We start from the raw sequence: 27143 nt of genomic DNA, 5'->3' as shown, positions 1-27143 counted from the left end.
CAATTTCTGTAACCAGCTATGCCAAAGAGATGCTCATCTCTAAGAAATAATTTAAAGGTTATAATTGGAGAAAGGCCTTTTTATTATTCTTAAATCATTTTGTTGATTCTCCCCCCACCCTTTTCTCCCCCCATTTATTATGTGTTCCCTAAAGGCCTCCTACACATTGAAGTCCACAGTGAGACTCACTAGTGGGGATGAAGCAGAGAAGCCACTGCAGGACTCCCTGTTTCAAAGCTGAACCAATATTCACCATTGACACATTCATTCATCTGTGCAGGGTCATTGGAAATCCTCTTTCTCTAGTTTTGCCTTCCCTTCAGGGAGCAATGCTTAAAAGAGCAAACCCCTGGTGTGAAGAGATAGAAGAATTCTCAGCGTGGCCAGTGGTGCCAGGAATCGAATTAAAGTTGTCCATTTGCAGATGACTGTATACTCAGCTTCCAGCATATTCAGCTGTGGGCTTGATGCTGACGTTTTATTTGAAATGTTGATGATGGCACTTGGTTGTATAAAAAAAAAATGGGGGGCAAAAAGTATTTTCTGAAGAAAAAGAGAAAAAATGCTGAATTTCAAAATGTGTGCGGTTCCTGCTGTTCCTTTTAGGTCTGGAGGTCGTTAAGGATCACATGCCAGGGAGGTAAATAATTACAGAATTTACTTCTTTGGGTAATTTAACACTTGTCACTTATTCTGCTATTGTTGACATCTCTATTTTGGCATAAATCAGACTTTGACATTACTAAACCTGCAATTTTGTTTTTCTTCACACACATTATCTCTTCCATGTGAAAGGCACTGGGGAGATACGGGCTGCCATGAAATCTGAAATGCCTGCAGTCAACACGAAGAGCCCCTCTTTATTTCAGTTTCATTTCCTGTTAATAGAGATGAACTTGGTGCACATTTGGGCACATTTAGAAATTGTCAAAGAGAGATTCTGTAAAAGGAGTTCTAAGAATTTAAAGAAGTCTCTGTCAGTTTGAAGGATGAAAGGATAAGCATAGTTAACCGTTTGGTCACCTGCCCAAATTCCCATTCCAGCAAACATAGTCCCCACACGTGTGGGCGGTGGAGGAGTTGTCGCGGTATATCCCTGTCCTTCGTGACTGGTAGAAGGTTTAATTCTTGTGACTAATTTCAAAAAAATCTCAAGCAAAGGGTATTTCTGTGAATAACGGTGGCACGATCTGCCACCAACATAAATCGCAGTTTCTTCAAGCAGCATCAGCAAAGGAAGGTGGAAGAAAGAGTTGGAGGCTACAAATTACACCACTGCCTAATTATGCAGCTTTATTCACATGACGAACGAGATATCCACATGCATGTTAGCAACACAGAGGCCTAAATTATAGACATTCATAACAACTTGAAGAAGGGAGCAGGAGAACTGTTTAAACAATTTGAATTCTCTGTCATAGCAACTTGTGACTTTAGATAGAGCCATCCCAGAAATACAGATTAAATTTTCCTTTTCAACCGAATCACACAGGTGATATCTTTATGCAGTGCATATAAAAGTAAGCTCATTGTTCGTCCTGTAACCAGCGCTTCTATACCCAAGTATGTTAGGTGTTATAAAGAGGTAACATTACAGTGAGATATTTTAATCTAGTTGAATGACCTTACACAAGGGGAAGCATTTTTCCAAGAGGGGCAGCCCAGTAATGAGGGTGAGGTGTGTCCTAAAACGCCCCAGAGCTCATTCTAGCGTATCAACTACTGCTACAATTCCTAATTTGTGGGGCACTTGTGCTTTTTCTGGGCAGTCTGTCATTTAAAGTGCTGTGAGAGACAGTTTAATCATTTTAAGAGTATGCTGTGTAACTGATCTTAGAAGTGCCCGGTACTCACCAGAGATTTATTGAAAAAACATTTGTACCATGACTGTCTTTCCTTTGAAAATAGTCCAAATATTAAAAAACGCAGTCATGCTCAGCAGCAGTTTTCATTGATGCATTTAGAGCATTCCTCCTCTTTAGCATCCAGACCTTTTTTAAGAAATGTCATTGCTGGTTATCCTCAATACAAAATGGCCCATCAAACCTACCTTGATGCAACCTTACCTCTTAAATATCAACCCATGCCCCGTAACCATTTGTTATCAAGTACCTTTTAGTTCAGTCATGGCAAACTCAGTTTAATATATAGAAAAAAAAAATGGATAGGACTCAAGGCAATTTTTAGTAAATCAAATATAGGATATTTACTTGAAATGTTTTGGATGCATTCTTGAAAAGGTGACAAAAGATCTTTGCATAATAATGTGCCTAGATAATTATGTGCCTAATGAAAACCATAAGAAGTTAAAAAAAAAAAAAAAGAAGACAAGACAAACAGCTAACAAAAAATTGAAGTAAGGCCATGGGCAAATTTAAATTTTCCTTAACCTTAGCTTTGTACTTAGAAAATACTTGAGTATAAAGGTTCTGCCTCATTTTCCTGTCTTTTGTGGACTGAAGTTTCTAAAGTCCTCATAAATGTGATTTTCTTGTTCCTGCTGTCTGCTTTACTCTTTACTCCCAATATTAACTATATCTTCAGAGCAGCTAACTCCACATACTGTATCGTAGGTTAGGTATTCACTTGCCACTTAGCAACTGCACTGACAGACTGAGATGAGATTTCTCCACATGAATTTCACAAGCTATTGGGATTGAGTGTGTTGAAGGGCTGTGCTGTATCTGCAGTTGAATTCCTGAAGTGAGTGGCAATCTCACCTGGCCTTCAGTACATGAAGAAACCAGAAACAAGCTTGATAGGTGGTAGGAACAGGATGCTGCTTTGTTCACTTCAAAAACGTTTGCTGTCCTATTTTCTGACCACCCTTTAGCACCGCTGCTCTTGATTTGGCACAGCTTTAAGTCTGAGATAGAGGACAGTGCAGAAATGCATGTAAAGAACTGAGGAATGGGGAAGGGGATGAGGAGGTCATGCATGTCAGATACAGGAAGAAAGATGCATCTGAAAGATCTGTGTCTGTTGGAGATCTCCTATCTTGTTGCCAGTGAATAAACTCTTAACGTAGCTTGAATGTAAAAGGAGTTAACTGATTTTTTTTACTTTATTTTACATTTTTTGTTAAAATTATTCTCTAGGCAGAAATAATATTGCTGCATACTATAGTGCAGCAGGAAGGTTGCTGAAAAAAGGTTCGCTTAGAATTTCTCAAAAGGATATGTATTCAGGATTGCAGTTTGTACTGGGATAGTCCAGAACATGGGACTGCTTTTCTGTTTGTGTGATTTTTCTGTGTGTTAATTCTGGACTAGATATTGAGCCATCACTAGAGATAAACATCCTCTTTGCTCTGGGAGGAGAAATAAATATATGTGTACATTTATACGTATGTGTACATGGAAAGAGAGAGAGATTCTCTGAATCAAAGCTTTATAATTATTCTCTTTAAAATCCACATAAAATACAAATACAAAATCAAAACTGTAATAGTGAGGAACGTATTTCCCATCTCATGCTGCAGGGCATAAGCTAATCTGCTGCTGAGACCAGGCAGGAACCCCCCTTCAACCCTGTGTTGTTTTTCATTACACAACTGGCTGTTAGCATTATGTTTTTTTATTAGAACTTGATTGTTTAATGACAAAGATACAGAGTTATGCTAAAATAAATAGAAAGCTCTGTAGTGGAGAAGGAGAAAATATACTCAATGAAAAATAAAGACAAAGACAGCTACATTCTGCTGCACTTACCCCAATCCCTCCAAAGCCTGCAAATGTGTTCCTCACTTGCACATGCATTTGCTTTATTAACCTCCATCCCCCAGAAAAACCTATAGCTGTATTGTATAGGACCTTGTGGTGTTCCTTTTGCTTCCTTCATTTCGTAAGGAGATATTTCCATGAGCAATTTCAGTTAGAGAGGTGTGTACTACACTACCTTTAAAGAAAGGACCGCTGGGCAAGTCTGTGTGTTTAAACCAGTCTGAAATGCAGGGAATATTGTCTCCCTTAAGATAAAGGATTGCCGTTCTGTTGGACAAATGTTCTCATCTGCTGCAACTCATCTATTATGTAGCTTTTGTAAATGTGTTATAATAGAATAGTAGCCTTGGCAGTCTGTAAAGTTGGTTTGCGTGCAGTTGTTCGGCCAAGTAATTGCTTATATTGGAACAATTGAGTTTATTTTTGGGTTGAGGGCTGGGGGATAGGGTTTGTTCCTTTGAAAAAGCGAGCTAAAAAAGCCCATGCAGGACATCAAGTGAAACATTTCATATGGTATTTCATCTAAGCTGCTTTCTACTCCACACACACACAAAAGAAGAAGAAAAAAAAAAAGTGATAGATTTATAGTATGGTTTAATTTGGAAGGGACCTTAAAAGTCACCTAGTTCCACCTTCTCTGTCATGGACATGCCATACCCTTCCACTTGGACCAATGTGCTCAAATTGCATCCAGCCTGGCCTTGAAAACTTCCAGGGTTGGGGCATCTACATATTCTCTTGTTCTAGTGCCTCACCACCATTGCTGCAAAGAACATCTTCCTAATACCTAATCTAAACCTGCCTTCTTTCAGTTTGAAGCCGTTCCCCTTGTCCTCTCACTACATACCCTTGTAAAAAGTGCCTCTCCAGGTCTCTTGTAGTCTCCCTTCATGTACTGGAAAATCACCATAAAGAGAGAGAGAGCAGAAATCTGAGGTGTTCTGTACTCAAAGGTACCCTACAATTGTCTATGGTACCATTTGCTGAAGGGCAAATTGTGGTCCTAGTTGGAGAAGGTGAGCTGTTGTACTGTAATTTAATTGATGGAGAAGAAAGTGTCTGTGCTACTGTGGAAAGTGCCATAAATTTTGCATGGAGTCATGTTTCTGCAATTTATGCTGTTTTGTGGTGGAGTTGTCCTGAGACAAGTCCTCAGCATCTACAGTGTGGAGGCTCTGGTTGGTGGCAGCACCTTAAATATGGGCGTTAAGGTTTCTCTCACTGTCCTTTTTATAGGATGCTGCTGCTCTTTCTGACCAATTCAATGTTTTGAGGCAAGTTCTGCCTGGAGTTCAACCTGCCCCTGTAGCTTCACCTCCTTCTCTGACTTCCTACGCTTTTGCAGTTTCTTATGCTAGTCCATACTCATGTATATATGACACATCATCTCAGGGTAGCAGGCTGGAGTAGTGTAAAATTTGATAGGTCCTAGTTCTTCAATGGAAGCTCCTCTAAAACTCAGATCAGACTTTTGTGATTGGGCTAAGAAGGTTTAGAGATATCAGGAGGAAAAATCTCAATTTCTGTTGAAAGTCAGGCATCGTTTGGGGTCAGCATCTTAGGTGAGCAGACTGGTATTTTCTAGACTTGATAAAATACAGAGGATCTGAGGCAGAAAAGTGATTCTCTAACTTATTGTTGTTATTGTGGTAGTTAGACTACACAGGGAATACATTGAAGGTTCCCACTTGCTTTAATTTTGTGTTAGGAGTAAGAAAGGATGATAACAATAGCTTTATAATAATGCCTGAAATACCTCCCATGGATGCTACATTTCTGTCAACCCCAGATTTAAACTAAAAAAAATACCATAATGTATGATATTGAAGGACTTACTGATGAACAATTGATGCTTCAGAGCATCTGTGCTTAGTAAAATCAACAGTACAAAATGCATATTATGCATCTTGGACCATCAGGTTGTCACTCACAAATCATGTGAAGTTTAATGCATTATTCACAAGTACAAGAGGGGGCAGTCCAAAGCAGTTGTGGAGTCTCTGTTATTTTATTTTATCGTATTTTATGTTACGTTATTTTGCAAAGAGCAGAAGCTAAATATGTGACTTAAAGGTGCAGAGTTTGGAATTGCATGATAGGATAAGCAGCAGTCACACTAAAAATGTTGGATCTAAGTAAAATTCAGTTTAGACTTAAGAAACTGGAAGATATTTTGATCTTAAAGCTACAAAAACCCATCTGGGAACAAGTTAAGGGTGTGGGGCTGTGTTGGGATTTTTTTCCTTTTTCCACTTTGTAGTGCAAAGAAGCACATACCACAAAATCAAATAAAACTGGCATTAATTTGGTAGTCTCAGTTCTCATTGTCCTATTGATTCAGAAAGCTGCAAACAGATACAGAGGCTTAAAGGCTGTGTTTAGGGCTGCTGAAGTTTGGGGTTAGAGTATACAAAGGATGCAGTGTGAGCACTCATTCAGTAAGGGACTCTTCTTAACATCTTAACATGGAATTCCAGTATAAAAATCTTGGTCATAGAGAACTGATCTTCATCATTTTCTTAGTGGTTTCATTATTGATTACTCATGTTTTATGCACTTCTTTCCAAAGTCTTGGCCGCCAACACAATCCTTGTCCAGCAGAATCTCTAGTAAGCAAAACAACATTTGCATCCCTATGTATTTCTCCTAGCGGGAGAGAAAAAGGTTGTCTTGGTCATTTCTTATTGATAACTTTAAATATTATGTCAAGCTGAAATCAATTGTATGAGAGAACAGAAGCTATTCCTCAAGATTTACTCTGGATATTTAATTAGTTGGAGTTTATAAATGCAATTTATTTTCCTTTTTGCCACTTTCAGCATTTGTTAGGTAGTAGCATTGATGGGACTAGTGTGGCAAGGTGTACATCTAGTTAAATGGAACCTTCTATTGATGAAAACTTAGCTTTCGTGTGTGGCTGTCTTTTATGAATAATATATGTCACAATATTACATTTTCAAAGCTGCGGTATTCTTTACATTAAGAATTTGGCGGGTTTTCATGCAAAGTAGACATTAGGACTTGCTAGTATGTGAAACATATAGGAGAAACAGCATTTGCTATATATGTATGTGTGTGTAAATATATATATATACACACATTTATTAGAGATCCATAATTTTATTTTGAAACCAAACAATTTGCTGATTTTTTCGCAAGCATTTTCAGCTTTTACTGTGGAAAGAGAACTGACAATTGTTCTTTCAAGTATGTCTTGTTATGGGCCATTTTTGTTCATTATTATTCAGCTGGTGACAACAACATTTATTATTTGTATATTAATGACTGGAATTCCTAAGAGATGGATGAGCAGTCAAACAAAGCTAGGTGGAATTAACTTTATGCATGCTTTGTAGTTGATACCGGACTCACAGTACTCTGTACTGTGTACCCTAAATACTTTCTGATTAAGTATCATTTATAGACATAATCCAGCCTCACACAGTCTTTTAAGCAGTTTAAAAATTTCCTCTGGAAATATTGAACCCCAAGTATTTTCAAATATATTTTCATGGGGAGGAAAGTCTATATTGCAGTAAATATCTATCATCACAGCTACCAATTCCTTGAGCTTAATTATGACACTACTAAATGTGAAAATCTATTCAGTGCTAGGAACACTTTTCACATTACATTCACGCTAAAGATTGGCTGTTAAGAGCTCATTACTGGTAGTTTTCTAAAGAGTGGTTTATTAAACACTGTTACCTAATAAGCATCTTTGGTGGTGCAAATTGCTGAAAACAGTAATGAGTCTGATTAGACTTCATTTCAATTACGACAGCTTGTCTACTAGCAAAAAAAAAAAAAAAAAAAAAAAAAAAAAAAAAAAAAAAAAAAATTTAAACTTTTTTTTAAATAACAAACGTTTTTTTAAAAAAAAAAAAAAAAAAAAAAAAAAAAAAGGAAAAAAGAGAAAAAAAAAGAGAAATCTCTCCTTGATGCTTTGGAATCTGGCTACAAGGCATTAGATGGTTTAAAAGGAAAATGCCACCTCTGTGTTTCCTTTCCACAGTTCAGTAATGAATAGAGAGCTGTCCAAGTAACCATCCAATTTAACACATTGGAAAACTAGATGGGCAGCTTTGGAAGCACAATCCTGTTTGCTTAAAAATTCTACAAAGGCTTTTCAGTTAGTATATCTAAATAGGGTCATATTTAGGTTTCCTCTGCTTCCCTTGTGTAATAATATAAAATTGTAAGAAGAGAGGAAATTAAAATTATTCACTCCTACCTGCTTTGCAGAGGCTATGCATTTCTCTAATTAGTGTAATGCACCTTTCAATTGTTATCTGTCCATCTTCAACAGATCTGTAAATCTTCTACATGCAATCACAAAACTCTCACAGCGTTCACAATAACTTCTAATTCAATCCGGTCTTTGTTTTAACTTTATTTTTTTTCTGGAGTGAAAGCAACTTTTAATAAGTGTTTACTACTGATATCATATTTCAGTGAATATCTATTTGTTTATAAACTAATTCTTGGTGCTAAGTGTGTTTAATTATATTTAATGCTAAGCACTCTTTTAGTCATTCTTGTATTTCTACTTACACATTCTGGATAAAAAGAGAAGTGTTAATAGAAAAAATAATTTAAGCTTATAATTGCTGAATACTTAGTAAGATTCTGATGTTCCTGTTGATAGTGTATAGTGTTTTTAATGCTAAATCCATGTGGATATACTTTTCTAATATAATGTCATACAAAATTACATGGAGACTTTTCTAACTAATACTCTATAATAAAGTATGCCCGGAGAAATGGCAGAAGGGGGATGCACAGGGAAGGATGCAGGACTGCTGAAAGCAATCTGTTAGACTGGTGTCTCACAATGTGGCTGAAATCAGACACTGTCCTGTCAGTTTACAGCAAATTTTAGGGAGGCTCGCATTCAATAAAGTTTGAATGCCACCTAATTAGACATAGGAAATTAGTCAGAAACTGAGCTAGTGCAGTGAATATCAGAACTCTCTATCAAGATTTTAATGAAATATTTTCTGTGATGAATTTTTATTAAACACATGCCCCAAACCCCAAACACTGGTGAATAAAATATAATTTGTGTAATTAACACATTTTAATGTGGCACATTTGTCTCCTTTGCAATAAATTGTAAACTTCAGTAGTTCTTCTGACTTCAAGAAGAACCAGAGAAGTGACAGAAGAATTAAGCCCATGAACCTGGGGTCTAAGTATCTTGTATGGTCCCAAAATCCCTTTTTGTGATGTTACCTTTCTGCCTTGTTTTGGAAATTCTTACAGTTAGCTGTTATGTATTGTATGTATTTTGTGAGAAGACTTTCATCAGCGTGCATCATCAAACATCAAGTAAAATAGTGGGGAGGTGGGGGTGGCGGGGGGAGTTGGGGTTTTTTTAGCAGCATACAAACACAAGTGCTATTATTCTGCTATACAAATGTGTGCCTGTAGTGCGCTTTGAGATGCTAATCAGTGGAGCTTGACTTCTGTACCCTGAAGCAAATTTTAAAAGTATTTCATCATTAGGTGACTACATATGCAATAAGGCTATGGACAAAATTACAGAAAAATAACACAGATTATTGTTATTTAAGCTATCAATAGTACTCAGCTAGTTATTGATAGAATCATTGGATGGTTTAGATTTTTGTTGTGTCTTGAAAGCTGTTTACAGAAATGGCTAAATTTGTGTGATAGCTGCAAAGGAGTGTGACGTTTTGTCAAGCTGGGCTCTATAATTTCTTTCTGTTTTTAAAACCAGCATGTTATTTTTTTTCTGCCCTCTTTTTCTGCCTGTGCACCCTCCCACTGACATACTGTGTGTCTTTGGACATGGCTTAACTTTTCCTGTTAGAGGATGAATTTTACTTTTTTTTTTTTTTTTTTTTTTTTTTTTTTTGAGAAAGGAGACCCAGCATCTAATATGACAAGTTAGTATCTTTTCCTTACCACTCTCTCCAGGAATATGGAAAAAATATCAGCATACACAGAGTTCAATTTCTCAGTTGAGACATTCTCTCTCTGGTGCCTTGGTGCCTGTGTGTCTAAAATATATAAATAGAGAGAGCGAGAAGGGGGGAGAGAGAGATTTCTATATTTGTCTACAGAAAATTCCCTGTTCCTCCTCTCCCCGTCCCCCAGATAATTTGTCAAGCCAACTGAACAATCTATATAGTTCCTTTCAAATGCTCAGGAAATAATACAGTAAGTCCCAAACCAAGAGCATGCAAAAAAATTGGCTATATTCCATTTTTCAGTAGCTAATTCGGATACATTTTATTGAGTGAGCAAGAAAGAATCTCTGGAATTTGTGAAATACAGTAATTGAAAGGTTTAAGTGGGGGACAGATTTATCTCAGCTTAGTTTTTCTAGGATGTCAGTTCTTTGGTTGTGCTTCTGCTTTTAATCTTGTTTCTCTGCTTTGGGGGGAGCAGGAAGGAAAGGAAGGGTCAGCTGCTCGCACAGCCGAGCCGGGGAAGGAGCTGTGCCAGAGCTCTTTTTTCCCTAAGAGCGTGATTAGTACAGTTCTGATGACTTAGCTTAGGTGTTCCCTACCCTGGAAGGAAATCTCGCCTTCCATGTGGTAACATCATCCCTTCCTACAACAACGTGGTCTCCCATGTTGTAATATAGACGCTATTGTTTGTTTGGGTTTTTAATGGAGACACCAAATCAACCTGGTTGATTTGCAATCCTTTTGCACAGGATCCTCTCTTTGGAAAGGCAGTGTGTGCCAGCAGTAGCTGCTCTGGTGCGTATAGAGAGAAATGTGTGTGATGTGTGTCTGGTACGATGGGAAAAAGGGAGAGAGTGGATGAGCTCTGCTAAAAGCTCCCTGCTCTTAATCCTGGGCCATGACAGGAGCATTCTAAAGCAGTTTATCTTCATATGTCGTCTTGTATATAAGAAACAACACTAAACCCACCAAAACTCATTTCATATGTAGCTTTTTCCACAGCCTTCAGATCAAAGTTATTTTCTTCAGGCTGGACTAAATTATACACAGGTCCCAGGAGTGAAGGACACTGAATTAATGCACTATGTCAACCAGTCCTGGTTATAGAATATTTTTACTGAAGTGTGAGACGCAACATCTCTTTACTATTTCATTAAAAATTAATGTGCAGATTGCCAAAAAGCATAAATAACATAAACAATTTTTGTGAAAGCTTTGTATACTGTGGACACACATTAAGGATTTTTTTTTCATTGGGTATCAGATTACTTCTATATATACATTTAATCAGTGTTTGTTCTCATTTAGCTAATTAGCAGAGGTACTCTAATCTGAGTAAAGCAACTGTTCATACCTATCCTACAAGGGTTTTGAATTAAGTGCTTTAAAAGGAAAGCAGTATTCCTGATTCCTGATTCCAAGCTGGAGCATTGTGCTACTTTTTCACTTATGTTAGTTGAATGCAATGGGTCAAACCTGATTACAATTATTTGAAACTTATTGAAATTGAAGTTTACTTTCATGTTTGTAAAACAAATAGAGCTGGCTAGATGAATCTCTGGAATTAATCTTTTGTTGCTATACATAAAGCTGTGAAATACATGCCTACTTTTTTTAGATATGATGAGTGAAAAATATATTCAAATTATATTATTGTGGAATTTATACAGACTGCTGCTGCTGTTAATTGAAAGGAAATATATTCTAAATTACTCTTGCTGTCTAACTTGGTCTTATGTTTTAAAGCAAGGTGATTTTCTAACATTTTGGAGCAATATGATATAAAAATAATTCAGCATCAGTTAAATCTGTATTTATTGTGCACCCACTTTGTTCAAATAAAGTATGTCCCTGTATAGCAGTTTTAACCCCATTTATCCTCATGCACAAGTGCTCACCTGTTATTTACTCACATAAGAGAAGGTCGATACTGCAGAACAAGGGGAGTGCTCTGTTGTGACATAAAACATACATATTCATTAGCTCTGCTGTCCCTTTGGACACGTGTGGTATGTCCTGATGATCTTCATTTGGCAAAAGGAAGTGAGCTTAAGAAGGAAATTGTCTTAATGGATTTACGATACATGAGAAAAGGGTTTCAAAAAAGCTGTATTAGTGGCAAGGAACCAAAGCAATAATTCTAAGGGTGAATGAAAGAGTAAAAGGAAACAATTTGCTAAAACATGATTAGCAACAGAAGTGGAAAAATAACAGAATCCAATATTTGAAAATTATAATTTTCAGATATTAGAGGAGTTTTTTTTCCTAGAAGCTTTTAGGTCAAGATCCGAATGTTCCATGACAGGTTCCCTAGTGCTGAAAATTTATTCCTTTTACCTCTTACTTACTTGCTAAAAAACAAGTTCAGGGTTTTGTGTTTCACCTGCTTCAGCTGATTACGTGAGAAACACGATAAAGCATGAAGGTATTTTGTCTGCTCTGCTTCTAAGGATTTGTGTTATGCTCTTTCAAGGTAAATGTGCCTCAAACTCCACTTCTTGAAGAAAAACCAAATAAAAGGCTACTTCTGCTACTTTGTTGCCTAAAAGGAGAGTATGCATTTTGCTGCTCTTCTAAAGGCTTCACTTGGGTTTATTTGAGCCTTGAAATAAGCACTTCAGTGGGAGCACAATCGCAGTCCAAGTCTAAAATATTTTGCATTTTCAAGCATGCATAAATACTTGTGTCAAGTGACCAAACTCTGTATTCGTTCATTATTATATTTTATCATGTGAGTATTCTAATTCTCAGAATTAGAATACTAGTTATGCTACAGCAGTTATATTGATTTTTGTGTTTATATGGGCATAAATTGCAGATTATGTGGTATATTAAATCTTCTAAAAATACATTATAGCTATAAGTGTGTGTTCAGTGGACTGCAAAAGTAATTTTTTTCATGTAAGTTATGCTTACATTTGTTTACAGCTATTGTTTTTCTGAGTGTTCTCTCAGAAATTATTATTATCTTATTCATTTGGTGCTGACAAATCATGCTAGGTCCTTTAAAGACATGGTACTGTTCACAGCTTAAAAATGTAAATCCTGGCAAGAGGAATAGAATAAAAGAAAATTCAATTATTGTTTTCGTTAGTGTGTTTTCTAGTTGGTTTAGAAAAGTGTTATGAGCAAATTAGTATGGTGACGGCAAACTGACATAATAAAATATTTCAAAGATAAACTGCATTTAATCACAAATATGACCAATCCTCTGCATAGATGGGTTCCAAGGCACGTGCATAAATGGTTTTACTTTTGGTACATAGTGATCGTGCATCAATGTGATTACCCAGCAAGGATGTTTTTGTGTCAGGGACTGCTGCTGCAGAGAAATCCACACCTCTGAGGTAGGCAGGGGACTGGGAGGTCCCGGGAGTGCCCCAGGAATAGCTTCGGTCCCTACCAGCCACATCTGCCGGCTGCTGCGAGGCTGGCCTCTGGATCCAGCCTGCTTCTGCTGGCAAAATATGCCAGTGTCATCTGTGGACATAGTTTCCCTTTGCTTGCTTGACTATTACTTCTCCCTGTTTCTGCTTTTCAGGCCTTTGAAGCTAATAGATCTTCTAAAGGCTGTTTAGCCAGAAATGTCTTTGTGACTATCAAAGGCTGCTTTATGTAAATGGCAGGGAGGGGGCTTGTGGGAAGAGAACTCATTTGCTCCAGATGTATTGCAATTTGCTGTTGTAAGGTGTGAAAGTGTGGTTTTAAAAGAATAATCATTTGACAGTATTTAAGTTAGATAATTGGGGTGTATCAATTTGGAATTAGTTTTTAATTTTGTAATTTCTTTTTTAACCATTCCAGTCTCACATAAAATATGTTGCGTTTTTCTTACTGCTTTCATCTTTAAGTGCTGTTGACATATATGTGATCCTCAATATTACTCGTGATTTAAGTGTTTTGTTTTAAAGACTGAAATGCTTTCACTATCCTTGCTAGATGGAAATCATATTGCAAATACCCTGCCAACAGCTTGCTCCCACTGATGTGTAGGGCTTGCATATATAATAAGAGGAAGAACAGACACCTACCAAGAAAATTCTGAGAGCATTCTCCAGGCCTGTTTTTGTGAGTTTGTGTCTTCCACTTACTGAAAAAAGCTTACAAAGTTGGGACTGTACAGCTGGGCATCTCAGTTGGAGGCTCATCCTCCCAGCGAGTCCTTTGACGTCAAAGGAGCTCCTCATGGACTAGAGCAGAGGTCTTCACTGAGTAATTAGAAAATAAATGTGGGAATCATTTTCTTTCCTTTTTTTTTTTCCCTGCAAAACATAATTAGCTCAATCCACTCTTCAAAATCCCTCCTGTTTCCAATTAAGAGAGATCAGTTGCACTATCTTCAAACAGCTGAAATTATGCTTATTAATAAAAAATTGAGTGTAAAAGAATTGTTTTATCTTGAATTAATTTTTATTATTACGGGACATATGACAGTATACAGTCTTATAAAATATTATCAGATATTAGTACAAATCCAGGGAGCTGTGTGTCCTACATCTTGAACAGCGGTTACAGCATGACTCATTTATTCAGCCCTGCCTCATACTTGAGAAGGACTTTAAAATGTGACTTTAGGGCCTGATCATCAAGGTACTAACACCTTCAGCCCACAGTGGGGTGGGCTGAGGCATACTGGTACGTTCCTAATGAAACACCTATTCAAGTCAGTGGCTCTTTTTGCAGAGCCAATCTCCACATGTCCACAAGAAGCAAACCCTTGGCTAAAGTCATTATGATCTGTTGTGTAAGTACTCAGTGTCTTGAATAACTGGGGACAGGGCTGAGGGTAGTAGTTCAGTGGGCAGGGACAGTTTTTGGGGTCCTAGGTGAAATGTGTAAGCAGTCCAAAGTGATGAAGTTCACATGCACTTTCAAGTCTAGAGGGAAAATGGTTGGTGGTACTTGGAGCTGTGGTTTTGGAGTTGTTTCCTACCTTGCAGCAGTGTGCTTCTAGCTGTCTGCTATGGGCACTTAGCCGAAGCATCCATTTGCTTTCACCCCTGGTGCAGTGCAGCCCTTTGCAACAGTGCATTAGGCAGTTGCTCGGATCATGTTTAACAACAGGCTTAAAGTTAAGAACCTGCTTGACTCCTGATGCTTACAAAGGAAGCTTCAGATTTGTGCTAGGTAGGACCTATGCACTGCAGGGGCGAATGGGGCAGGAAAGGAGAGACCACAAAAAGAGAATAATTATTTTCTTTTGCCTCAGGTATGTTGAAGGAACAGTTGAAGGCCCCTGTTCCAAACTGAAATTTTGCAGCTGGTTGGGAAGGTTGGTGTACTGCCCTGCTTCTAGTGCCTTGTGCACAGCAGCTCTGAGAGATTTAGGTTTTTTTCACCAACATCTGTAGAAGTGCAGTGCAATGTCTTCGAGTATCTTCAGAAATCCAAAGCCACATATGATTTAATTTTAGTTTGATTGTTTTATTAGAGGTGTGAATAGATGAGAGGTTTACTAAAGTCCCAGCGTCCTTTCTCTAAAGCACGTTGTTCATAGGCAAGTTGGTGAGGTGGACACTGTAGTCCTTTGTGGTGCTATTACCCAGTGTGGTCGTATTTCTGGACCATGTTTCCATGCCTGTTTTCAACAGAAATCCTTGTATTTAAATTGAAAGCAAAGACTAGTTATTTAACTTTTTTGACAGATATTAGCCTCTATGGGGATGAGAAGTTTTGACTTGGTACTGAGGGCACCAGCACTGGGGGGGTTCTTTGTATGCACTGTCATCTGAGCTCCCAGCAGGATCAGGCCCTGTTGGACAGTGAGCATGTGTAGGATGTTGCTTGTTCCTTTTCGGATTGCAATGTTAGTTTTTCATAACTCTGGCATTTTTTCCTTTTTGTTTTTTTTGTTTTCTTTCTTTGTTTATTTTTAATTTGAATTCATATAACTGAATATGGCTTTTGGCCATATGGAATTATTATATGTGCAACTGATGAAGTATTGTGTATTAGATTTTCCATTTACAGGCTAAGTGCACAATATTAGAAGGGGAAATATGGTTGAACACTTAGTTTGAAGTAATTCCATAATTAAATTGTTGACTATAATTACTTTAAATGTAATCTGGATAGATCCAACTGTAAGAATTATGGAGCAGGGATGTATAGCAAGGCTGTCAGGACAGGGAAAAATAGATACTGCTAAAATAGCCTACACTGACTCTCTATATAATGTATTAAATTTCTCTTAAAAGCAATTCTCTGGTATGTACATACCTGTTCTTAAAGAACAGAGTCCTTTCCTTTTGCCTTTTACAGCCCATACCAGCACACTTTACACAGGTCAAAAATGTCGATAGTTCAGAGGATTCATAAGTTAGCAAAGTGGGGTTTTTTTAATACATTCAGCCTTGCATTGCATCTGGATTTTCAGAAAGTTATTAACCAAATACACTATCTGCAAGACTGTGGTTTATAGCAGAGTTTAAATTACACTAAATAAAAAAATGCGACCTCTAAATGTGCCCTGATTTACCTGATTTTTGATGTTTATATCAGTATTTGGATTCCTAACAAAAGAAATGCAGAAATAGGTATCAGCTCACACAAAAAGCAATTAATAAAATATGATTTGAAATATGGTGAGGAAGTGGCTACAAACCTTAAGCAATTTGGGGCTGAGGGTGGGCATAGGGAAGGGGAATGTTTGCATAATTAAAAATCACAACAGCTGCTGCTGCTTCCTTTTTTTGTTTTTTTTTTTCCCAAATCACACATTTGACTTTTGTCAATTTGTGAGCTATTATCAAACAGAGTCAAACCTAGCGAAAGTTTTCTGCTTTCTCAATTAATATCAAATTGAGGAAATGGCTCTTTGTGCCCCCCAGTCCAGACCATTCCAGCAGACTTCATGTAAATTCAGATTTCTTCACTGCTTACTAATGCAAAAAATATGCTTATGGTTAACTATTAACCTATGCTTCCAAATAACACTAATGATTGCGATGTGCTGGAATAAATGCTCATGTTTCATGGGATGAGAACAGTCCAGTTCTCTTAAGCTTATCTAATCAAAGCCTAATCCTGCCTTTACAGCCTTTGTTAAATGCACTGGTATTTAATATGCATCAATAAATAAACTTTCAATTATTGTTCAGTGAGCATATCCAAAGATAGCATGACAGTGTGAAACTACTGGTCTATCTAGCAATTATTCTAAATAAAGAATGCCAATGATGTGATTTTTCCCTCCTCTTATGATGGATAATTTAGATTTTTTGACATTCTTTTGCAGCCTCTTAATAAGGAAAAGAAATTAATCTAGATGAAAAAATTCAAATAATTGAATTTTTGCACAATCAAAATGCATTTCCCCACTGTGACTATACATTTAATTATTTTATTTTAAAAACGCATAATCCATTCTAAATAAAATAGACCAACTGATGAAATTTTTAAGCTATTTCTGAAAGGTATTTTGAAAAGCTTCCACAGTAGGTAGTGTGTGATGTTGTTGAGCTCTGACCTAGTGCATTCTTTTATCTCTTTAAATTGAATAGGCTTTCTTATAGAAGCAATTAAAAACAATATGCTAAAAGCATATTCATTAACCACAGTACAAATACAGCCCTGTCAGGTTCTTTGCTCCATCCATGTCTATTTTGCCTTCTTTTTCCAAAGTTTCACTGCTGCTTTAGTGCTTTCTTTGCAAAGAGTCTTTCCCATGGCATCTGTTCGTTAGTAGCTAGTGAAACATCAACCTACTCAAGTTTTTCTGCATCTCTGTAACAGAAGCTTTCAGTGTTTTGGTAACCTTATAAGCAAAACATTGCAGCACATAGATAGGTTTTGCTTGTTTCTTGGTTTTGTTTGACTTTTTTTTTTTTTTTTTTTTAAATAGGGGAGTGAACTTGCATGCTGTTGTGCAGTTCTACATTACCGGAACATTAATAATTTTGGCTTTTAAAAAAACTTGTGGTGTTTCTCATGACATTAGAATAGTTTCAGATACTGATTACTGGCAACTGGCTCTTGATGATTTGTTCTTCAGATTCTCAGCAGATTTTAACAATGTGTAATTTGTGGAAACTTCTGATAGTTTCTCATTATAATTGCATTATTTAAATGCAATTATTTAAATACATTATTTCTATAATTTCTCCCAATTTCGTGATATACTTACTCCCTCTGAAAGGTAACAGTTGAAACATCTGTAACAATTAGCAAAAAATATAATATTAATGCTAAATAATAGAAATAAATCTGACAAAACCTCAGTCTCAACACTGCATTTGTCAAAGCACTTCTCTGAATTAAGTTTTCTAGGATAACTGTATAACTGTTAACAGACATTTTTATCAAGTTGTCAAAGTGTTTGAAAAATGAGAGAGAAAGAGAATGCTCAGGAATAAAAAAATCCACAAGTAATCAATGTCATGCTCAGGGGGAGTGAGATTTACTAGTTGGACTAGTCGTACTAATAAAATATAAGGCTCAATTAAAGGTACTTTGCCATTTTTAGCCTAAATTTAAATGATTTGGTGATTTGCAAATACATGAATCCAAAAAAGAAAAAAAAGGAATCCAAATGCAAATGAGTGCAACCACAATAAAATATAATTGCAAATGAATCTGTTGCTTTATTCATTTATTGTGTAATTACTGCAATCCTTCCCACCTTGTTTTCAGTATTTCTTAATCATTAAGTCGGAAGCATGACAGCAGTGCCAGCCCTGGCATGATTCTCTTTGACTAAAACCTTGTAAATTAACACAATTAGCACAGCATCATCCTGCTAATTAACTTCCAGTGTCTAGTGCAGTGGTTTTGCAAACAAGGAAGAGGGAGTCAGAAGGGAATAAACATGCCATTCTGTTACCAAACTGTGTGCTGTGTTAGGTTTAGCTCAGCGAGGCTAAGCTGGCCATGTCAGATGCCAGAGTCAGGCAATGAAGAGCTAAAGGGGTTGGGGAGAGAAACAGGAGGGGGTAGAAGCTGTCAAAATAGACTGCAGTAATTCAGAGGGGAGCTAGTGCCACAGATGCTTCATTTCGACTAGGCCTCCTCCTTATCAGGGAATCTGTGCCAGAGGGCACAAGACTGTTTGCAAAAATCACTTTTGGTAATACGAGAGAGATTAAGGAGGTCTATTTGATACAGCTGTACAAAACCCAGCAATGTGTCTACCATGCATAGGTACATGTTGGAGGGGGTTATCTTAATGCTTGTAAATTGCTCTTACCTATTGCAGTGGGTTACAAAGAGGAGGGATAATTCACATCACATTATTAAAAGATTAATTGCTTCAAAATGACTTTTTTTTTTATGATAGGTTTGGTTTTGGCTTTGTATTGTTTGTTTCGGGGTTTTTTTATAGCTAGCTGTGGAAGCCACAGAACTTTTAGCGACTTGGCTTCATTTCTTTTTCTTCATCCTTTTTTTTTCCCTTTTTTTTTTTTTTCTTTAACCCTCTTTCTTTGTACCCTGGAGGCTGTGAAGCAGAGGGGGGGAAGAGAAAGCAAGCAAGGAGACCGACAGACAAGTCATGCTTGTTTTTTTTTTCCAGACCCTCAACAACAGAACTGAGAGGCAGAAAGGAGCCAGTTGTAATTCATACCGAGTTGTAGGCTTTGTGTGATGAAAGCGACAGAGCGCTGCCTGGGAGATTGCTTTGCTGCACTCCACGAAGCAGATTTGAAACTGTCGTGGACCACTTTAGATGAGAGTTGGATTATGGAATGACCTGCTATGTCTGTGTCATATTGTTCTGCGCAGGGTGCATTATACTCTGCTAACTAGGTGTTCAGTACCAAATAAGAGAGGTATCCTAGATGTGATCTGTCAGCTGTGTCTCATATTTTTATATTGGTTAAAATATAAAACTGAAACAGGGATGAAAGAGGACAGAGCAGTTGGATGCCTTGTATGTTTACAGTAAATCTCCACTCTGACTATTTAAAATATACTGAGTTTTGTTTAATTACTTTGAGAGCTATAAGATTACCTATATTTTTTAAACAAAAAATTGACCCCCTACTAAATCGGAAAAAAAATTATCTATGCGTGTAACAAACCAACCATACCACTTCTTTAAGGGCATTATCTTTTCTTTCCTTAAAGGCTTGTGGTGTTAGGTACAGTGTTTCAGAGAGCTGAAGAAGTTCACAGACTGTATCTTTGAGAACTCATTTAAAAACGTAAGGAGAAAGCTGAGTTCACTGTTAACTGTTGTTTCCTGCTGCCCTAGGCTTGAAGATGCAGTGGACGCCGGAGCATGCCCAGTGGCCAGAGCAGCACTTCGACATCACTTCAACCACCCGGTCCCCGGCCCACAAGGTGGAAGCCTACCGGGGGCACCTGCAGCGCACGTACCAGTACGCCTGGGCCAACGATGACATCTCGGCTCTGACTGCCTCCAACCTTCTGAAAAAGTATGCAGAAAAATATTCCGGGATTTTGGAAGGCCCAGCTGAGCGACCCATTCTCAGCAATTACTCTGAAGCTCCCTCAGGGCTGGTGAATGGTCGGAAGAATGAAAGTGAGCCTTGGCAGCCATCCTTGAACTCGGAGAGCGTGTATCCCATGAACTGTGTCCCAGATGTCATCACCGCCAGCAAAGCTGGGGTAAGTGCAGCCCTCCCTCCCGCAGATGTCTCAGCCAGCATCGGGAGCTCTCCTGGGGTGGCCAGTAACCTGGCTGAACCCAGTTACTCCAGCAGCACCTGTGGAAGTCACACCGTTCCCAGTCTTCATTCAGGGCTCCCATCTCAGGAATATGCCACAGGATACAATGGCTCATATTTGCATACCAGTTACAGCGGCCAGCCAGCACCTGCACTTCCATCCCCTCATCCGTCCCCCTTGCACAGCTCGGGACTTTTACAGCCCCCACCCCCGCCACCACCACCAGCCCTCGTCCCTGGCTACAACGGGACCTCCAATCTCTCCAGTTACAGCTACCCTTCCGCCAGTTATCCTCCTCAAACTGCTGTTGGCCCTGGGTACAGCCCTGGGGGTGCCCCACCACCCTCGGCTTACCTGCCTTCAGGAATCCCTGCTCCGACCCCTCTGCCCCCAACCACTGTCCCCAGCTACTCCTACCAGGGCCACGGTCTGACGCCAATCGCGCCGTCTGCCCTGACAAACAGTTCAGCCAGCTCTCTCAAAAGGAAAGCTTTCTATATGGCAGGGCAAGGAGAAATGGACTCCAGTTATGGAAATTACAGCTATGGCCAACAGAGATCTACACAGAGTCCAATGTATCGAATGCCAGACAACAGCATTTCAAATGCAAACAGAGGGAATGGTTTTGACAGAAGTGCTGAAACATCATCCTTAGCATTTAAGCCAACAAAGCAGCTAATGTCCTCTGAACAGCAAAGGAAATTCAGTAGCCAGTCCAGTAGGGCTCTAACACCCCCATCCTATAGTACTGCTAAAAACTCACTGGGTTCGAGATCAAGTGACTCGTTTGGGAAGTATAGCTCCCCAGTAATGAATGAGCATGGTGACGAGCACAGGCAGCTCCTCCCTCACCCAATGCAAGGCCCGGGACTTCGTGCAGCTACCTCATCCAACCACTCTGTGGACGAGCAACTGAAGAATACTGACACACACCTCATTGACCTTGTTACCAATGAGATTATCAACCAAGGACCTCCCGTGGACTGGAGCGACATTGCTGGCCTAGATCTAGTAAAGGCCGTCATTAAGGAGGAGGTTTTATGGCCAGTATTGAGGTCAGATGCATTCAATGGACTGACTGCTCTACCTCGGAGCATCCTTTTATTTGGACCTCGGGGAACAGGCAAAACATTAATGGGCAGATGTATAGCTAGTCAGCTGGGGGCCACGTTTTTCAAAATCACGGGCTCTGGCCTTGTCACAAAGTGGTTAGGGGAAGGAGAAAAAATTGTCCACGCCTCCTTCCTCGTGGCAAGGTGTCGCCAACCCTCGGTGATTTTTGTTAGTGACATTGACATGCTCCTTTCCTCTCAAGTGAGTGAAGAACATAGTCCAGTAAGTCGGATGAGAACCGAGTTCCTTATGCAGCTGGACACTGTACTGACTTCTGCTGAGGACCAAATAGTAGTAATTTGCGCCACGAGTAAACCAGAAGAAATTGATGAATCTCTTCGAAGGTACTTCATGAAACGACTTTTAATCCCACTTCCTGACAGCACAGCGAGACACCAGATAATAGTACAACTGCTCTCACAGCACAATTACTGTCTCAATGACAAGGAGGTTGCACTGCTTGTCCAGCGCACAGAAGGCTTTTCTGGACTAGATGTGGCTCACTTGTGTCAGGAAGCCGTGGTGGGCCCACTCCATGCCATGCCAGCCACAGACCTTTCAGCCATTATGCCCAGCCAGTTGAGGCCAGTTACATATCAAGACTTTGAAAATGCTTTCTGCAAGATACAGCCTAGCATATCTCAAAAAGAGCTTGATACATACGTTGAATGGAACAAAATGTTTGGTTGCAGTCAGTGATGCTACTTAAAAAAAAAGTAATGAATGTTGGCACACACAGAATCTGCTACATAGGGGTAGAGAACCCTTTTCAGTAGTGTTAAAATTGCAAAGGGTACTGGGAAGACTACGATTTACCTTGCCTCTAAAGAGCCAGGGTATACTTGAAGGAAAAGTGCATCAAACAAGAGCTGCTGATCTGAAAAAGCCACACATGACAGAAAGCGCATGTTGATGCTCAGTTCTGTTCAAGCTAGACAATACTCACCAAGGAGCAAGGTGCAAGTGGGTTGATTTCAGAAGGACATGAACCCTGTGTGTTGATTCCATTCTGCTGTTCTTGAGATTTAGTTGCTGTCAAGTGCCTGAAGTGGTGCTTTATTTTTTGTTTGCCTCACAATTACATTGGTGGCATGTGCTAATATAAAGAGCTTTAACTTCAAACATTATTGGACTAAAGAGATGAACGGTTGTGTTGCGACAGAGAGCCAGATTTTTGCTATTCTAAGAGCAACAGTATTCCTCAATCCTGTCTGTTCTGTGGTGTTAAACTAAGAACAGGTAAAACAGGGTAATGATAATCTGGACCTTAATTTCTGCAGTTCATTTCTTTTAATGTTCTGTCTGCAAAAACTCAGGAAAGTGATTGTGATTTGTACAGTACCTCAAAGGAATGTGTTGAAAGCACTATGTACTGCTGAGAGTTATAGGCTAGGCTTCAATGTTACTTTATATTAAATATGTATGTTTACCTCAACAATTGGAATATGGCAAGGAAAATTACTTTGAATGTATCCAGGAAAAAACTAAAGCGTGATATGACTGAAGCTTTACAGTTTTTAAAAATAGAAACAGAAGAATTTCCCTGTGTTCAGGAATGGTTCTTTTGCCAATTTCTCACATCAAACCAGAGCAGAATGACTTTTCTTGTTGGTGAACTGTAAGAGTTTTCAGCATATTGCTCCTTGATAATACGGTGATACAGTCTTTAGAAGGTGCATAGATGAATGAAAGAGCCACTTAATCGGTTTATGTTAGCATCTGAAACAGTCAAACGTAAGATTTGGTAGGATTCTGAGAGGCAAATTACCTTAAGCTGTGACGGCTGGCCTTTGTTGCATGGCTCTAGTCGTAGTTTTGAGGCTATTTTGGTGAAGCTGTAGGGAGTGGAATCAGTGTAGGTCGCTGGCAGAGCTATGGGTTGCAGAGCTGTTTATAGCAGTGCAGTGGACTGTGACCAAACAAACAGTACAAATAACAAAGCAAAACTGAACCCTCAAAGTACATTTACTTCCCTTCCCAAACTGTAAAGTTGAGTTTTTGTTGTGTATGTATGGCTTCATTGTCCTTAATGCAATCTTCATTTAGCATCCATTAGAAATCTTTCAGGCTGGAGTGTGCCCACCATTATTTCTACCTCAGTTTTGTTACGTTTCTCTTGGAAAGCAAAGTAAGGAATAGGGCAAAAACCACCACCAACACAAGTCAGATTACATTAGGAATGCAAACCTGCTAAACAAGTTTCAGAGAGCTGCTGTTTTTTCCCCTGAAGTCAAGTTTTTCTCTGTGTTAGTGCTCTTTCCCCCTTCCTTTTTCCTCCCCCAAATATACATATTCTGGTGTCTTCCTTCTGGAAAGACTAGCTGGCATGTGTGGCATTTTGCTCAGTTCTCCCCCACCCCAGCCCCCCTTTCTTTTTATCCTTTAATGCTTTCCGTGCAACTCTTTTGGTGACAGCTGACTGATGTTGGGTAATATCTCTGAGCAAGAGCAGTGCGTGTTGCAGCTGCCCAAAGCCTCTGCCATCACATGAACAAAACAGCCTTGCTTTTTTGAATGTATTTTTTGTTTGTTTACTTTTAGGAAACAGTAACAAAACTGTTGCAAAGCACTGGCATTTAATGTTTCTCTTAAGTAATGTACGTCAAGACCATTAAATAAATGCACTGAAAAGCCCCAAGAAGAAAGATACCAATCTGTTACTAGGTCATGTTTGTCTTCTCAAAAATTGTACAGACCTTGTCCGTTCTGTTAAATCAATGGAGACGTTTAGCGTTCAGAAAGCTAATGAGGGATTTTGTGATATTGCTGGAAATTTATGACTCTTGATTATTACTTTTCTTTATTTTTCTTTTAAGATATATATATATATATTTAGATAGAACATGCTAAAAACAGAGCAAATAAACCAAAATCTAATTTAAGATGGATTCCTGGCAAACATTTTGTCTATCTAAAACTTTATGTTTTAAGCATAAAAGTACCATTTTAAAAACAGTGCCTTTCATTAAGGATATAGAAAGTAAGACTTAAGTACATCACCTGCTTTTCTTCTTTTTTTTTTTTTTTTTCTTTTCTTTTCAACAGCAATTACAGTCTATGATCCTTGTTATGACCCAGTCTTTCTGCTTCCCCAAACCTCCACAGGCTGCTTCTTCACCCTGGTCATTCCACCATCCTCATATTTGGGAGATGCTGATGTCCCCATTAGCTGTAGGTTCACACTGATCACACTGGCAAGTACACTGTTGCAGATTGCTGACCCAATTTCTGTCTTAGACATTGCCTTTCATATCTGCTATTGAGCTGTGCTCATTTAAAAGGCTCAGATAAGTTTTGGTAAACTCTTTCTCCCAACTATACTCCTAACAGATTGTTTTTTGCAGCTTGTAACATGAAAACTACTCACAGTGGTTTTTTCCTGCTCTTTTTATCCTGTAGCAAAACCAAAAGCAAACAAAATTATAGACAGTCCCTTTGGCTTCCAGCTTTAAGTCATTCTCTTTGAAAAGTCACTCTGGGAAATGGATTTTTCAAATGTTAACCAAAGTGAGAAGCAGGTAGAAACTGAAATGGTGTGAAAGATGCAGGTTCCACACACACATTCTCACATTGTCCAGGTCTCAATTCAGCTTTGGGGCAGCAGAAGTGCAAAACTTCATCCTATCACAGCTGCTCTAAGGGGAGGAAAACAGAGCCAGATTGTTACCCAAATTTTTCCTTATCAGCAGCTGTCCTTGGTATAGTTTTGGGAGGGCGCCTGTTGAATTTGGTGAGAGCTTGGCCAGGAACTGCTAACGGGAGGCACCTCAAGCCTTCTTCAGGCTTGGTTTCTGGCCAGTCCTCTGATGGAATTCACGCCCGAGCTGGCTAAATCCACTGCCATGTCCTGTTCTTCTTGTTGCTTTCCTTCCTTCTCCCCCACATTCAGCCCCTGTTTTGTCCCCAGTGAGCAGGTTTTGGCAGGCTGCTGGTCCTTTGCCCTTCTCAGCAGCCTTCTAGTCAAAGAGCATCCAGGAAGGCCGAAGCACGATCCTGAACTTAAGCGGGTTCCAAAGGGTAGGATTGGTTTTGAGAAGAGAGACAAAATACGATTTAATGGAGTTTTCAGGATGAAATATTTGCTGGTCTTAGACATTTCCATGGTAGATAACTGTTTGTTGTCCTTTACAATTGGACAAAGCTGGAGGCTGCTGCCACAGAAATGTCCGATTGGTGGGCTAGGGCTTCCTGCCACTGGCACAACCCTGAATTTTAAGGAACCTGAAATGGTTAAAAAGCATCTGCTGTGTCAGGCTATCACTGCAGATGCTTTACATCATGTTTTTATGTGTGGGTTCCATTCTGCATCAGCTCCTTTTCTTCCTTTTTACCTTCAGTAACAATTCCTATAGCAACAAAAATAAAATAAATTGGAGGAATATTCCTGCAAGCTGAAGGATCAATATCAATTCAAGGAGGAGTTCATAATGACCTTATGTGAGACAGAAATGGAAATACTCTGTACTTCTGGCATGTTTCTCTTCAAAATATTTAGAACATTAGTGACAATATATAAAAGTTTGCTGACTGAGCTGATCAATGGAATGTGAAGGCAGTTTACTTTAAGGCTATTTACTTTCACATGGATTATTTATCTATTAGTCAGTCTGTGTTCTAATCAAATGCAGATAGATGGGCAAAATGTTTTCTTGAGCATTACAAACCTACCAAGGGGAAAATCAGCCATCTGACTAAAATACATAGGCCAAACACCATCTGGGTGTCTTTACCAGCTATTTGGAGGCTGTGCTCTGTAAATGGTACAAGGTCATATTTAGGTGAATTTTTTATAGGATGTTTCTTTAGGGGATCGTCTAGTTAAAGAGTAACAAATTAATTCCTGCATCAAGATGTTAATACATTGAAAGAAAATTTGGGGATATGACCAGGGTTTTCACTGTCTGCAAATACAAATGACTTCAGGTAAAGGGCTGTTCTTATAATCCCCCTGCATTTTTCTCTCAAACACTCCATCACGAGGGAAAGTTTATTACTCAGATCTGAAGGATACACTTTGTCACAAAACAAGGCCACCAAAAGTTGTAGGGCCTCCTACACTTTCACTTACACCGGTTTGAAGGTGGTATAACTCTTTTGACTTAAAAGAATTACTCCTGATTTCTGCCCTTGTTAGAAAAGTCATCCCTCCGATGTATAATAATCTATATCTGTTGGTTTTCATCATCAGCTCTGAAGGCTAACCTTGTCCTCACAGCACTAACTCCTTTCCATCTTGTATGTGTGCATGTGTGTATATAATATTTATATGTGCATACACACCATGTCCAAAAATAGCTTTGTCTCTTTACTTAAAAAAGGAAAAAGAAAAAAAAAAAGGAAAAGTCATTTAATTGTCTGCAGATTTATATGAAGCACATTAGTAAACATGGAGATATTAGTATTTCAGAATTCAAAAAAAGCCCAGCTGTGCTGGTGACTAACCAATACATGAACTGAAGCTCACACTCTGCAAGGACCTTTGGTTGACATTCGATTTTGAACCTGCCAGATGCATTTTTGTGAACCAGGGATACTGCATCTTTAATGAACAAGTCTCTACTCTTTCCCCTGTTTTTAAATACAACACAAGCAGTGCAGCACTAGGCACTGCAATTGTCAAAGACAATTAGACTGAAAGCAGGAAAATTTCACCTCCCTGTCTCAGTGATATGTAGAATGTCGGCAGTATGGGTCAGCCTTGCCACAGAGTTGTGTGAGAATATATGAATCAGTCCTATAGAAT

At 38.7% G+C, this 27143-nt stretch overlaps 1 protein-coding gene across 1 annotated transcript in view; it reads left to right on the top strand.

Annotated features, from left to right (window-relative positions):
• Nucleotides 1-27143, top strand: part of FIGN (fidgetin, microtubule severing factor) — a 105010-nt gene that overhangs the window by 75520 nt on the left and 2347 nt on the right. Inside the window, exon 2 of the mRNA XM_041473418.1 lies at nt 19851-27143. This exon is cut by the window's right edge and continues 2347 nt beyond it. Coding sequence (XP_041329352.1) covers nt 19859-22099 — 2241 coding nt within the window. The 5' untranslated portion in view covers nt 19851-19858 and the 3' untranslated portion in view covers nt 22100-27143. The remainder of the gene's footprint in view (nt 1-19850) is intronic.

The sequence above is a fragment of the Pyrgilauda ruficollis genome, unplaced genomic scaffold (assembly GCF_017590135.1).
Source record: "Pyrgilauda ruficollis isolate IOZ18807 unplaced genomic scaffold, ASM1759013v1 scaffold3, whole genome shotgun sequence".
In the NCBI taxonomy this organism is placed as follows: domain Eukaryota; kingdom Metazoa; phylum Chordata; class Aves; order Passeriformes; family Passeridae; genus Pyrgilauda; species Pyrgilauda ruficollis.
This window is presented reverse-complemented; position numbering and strand designations above follow the sequence as displayed.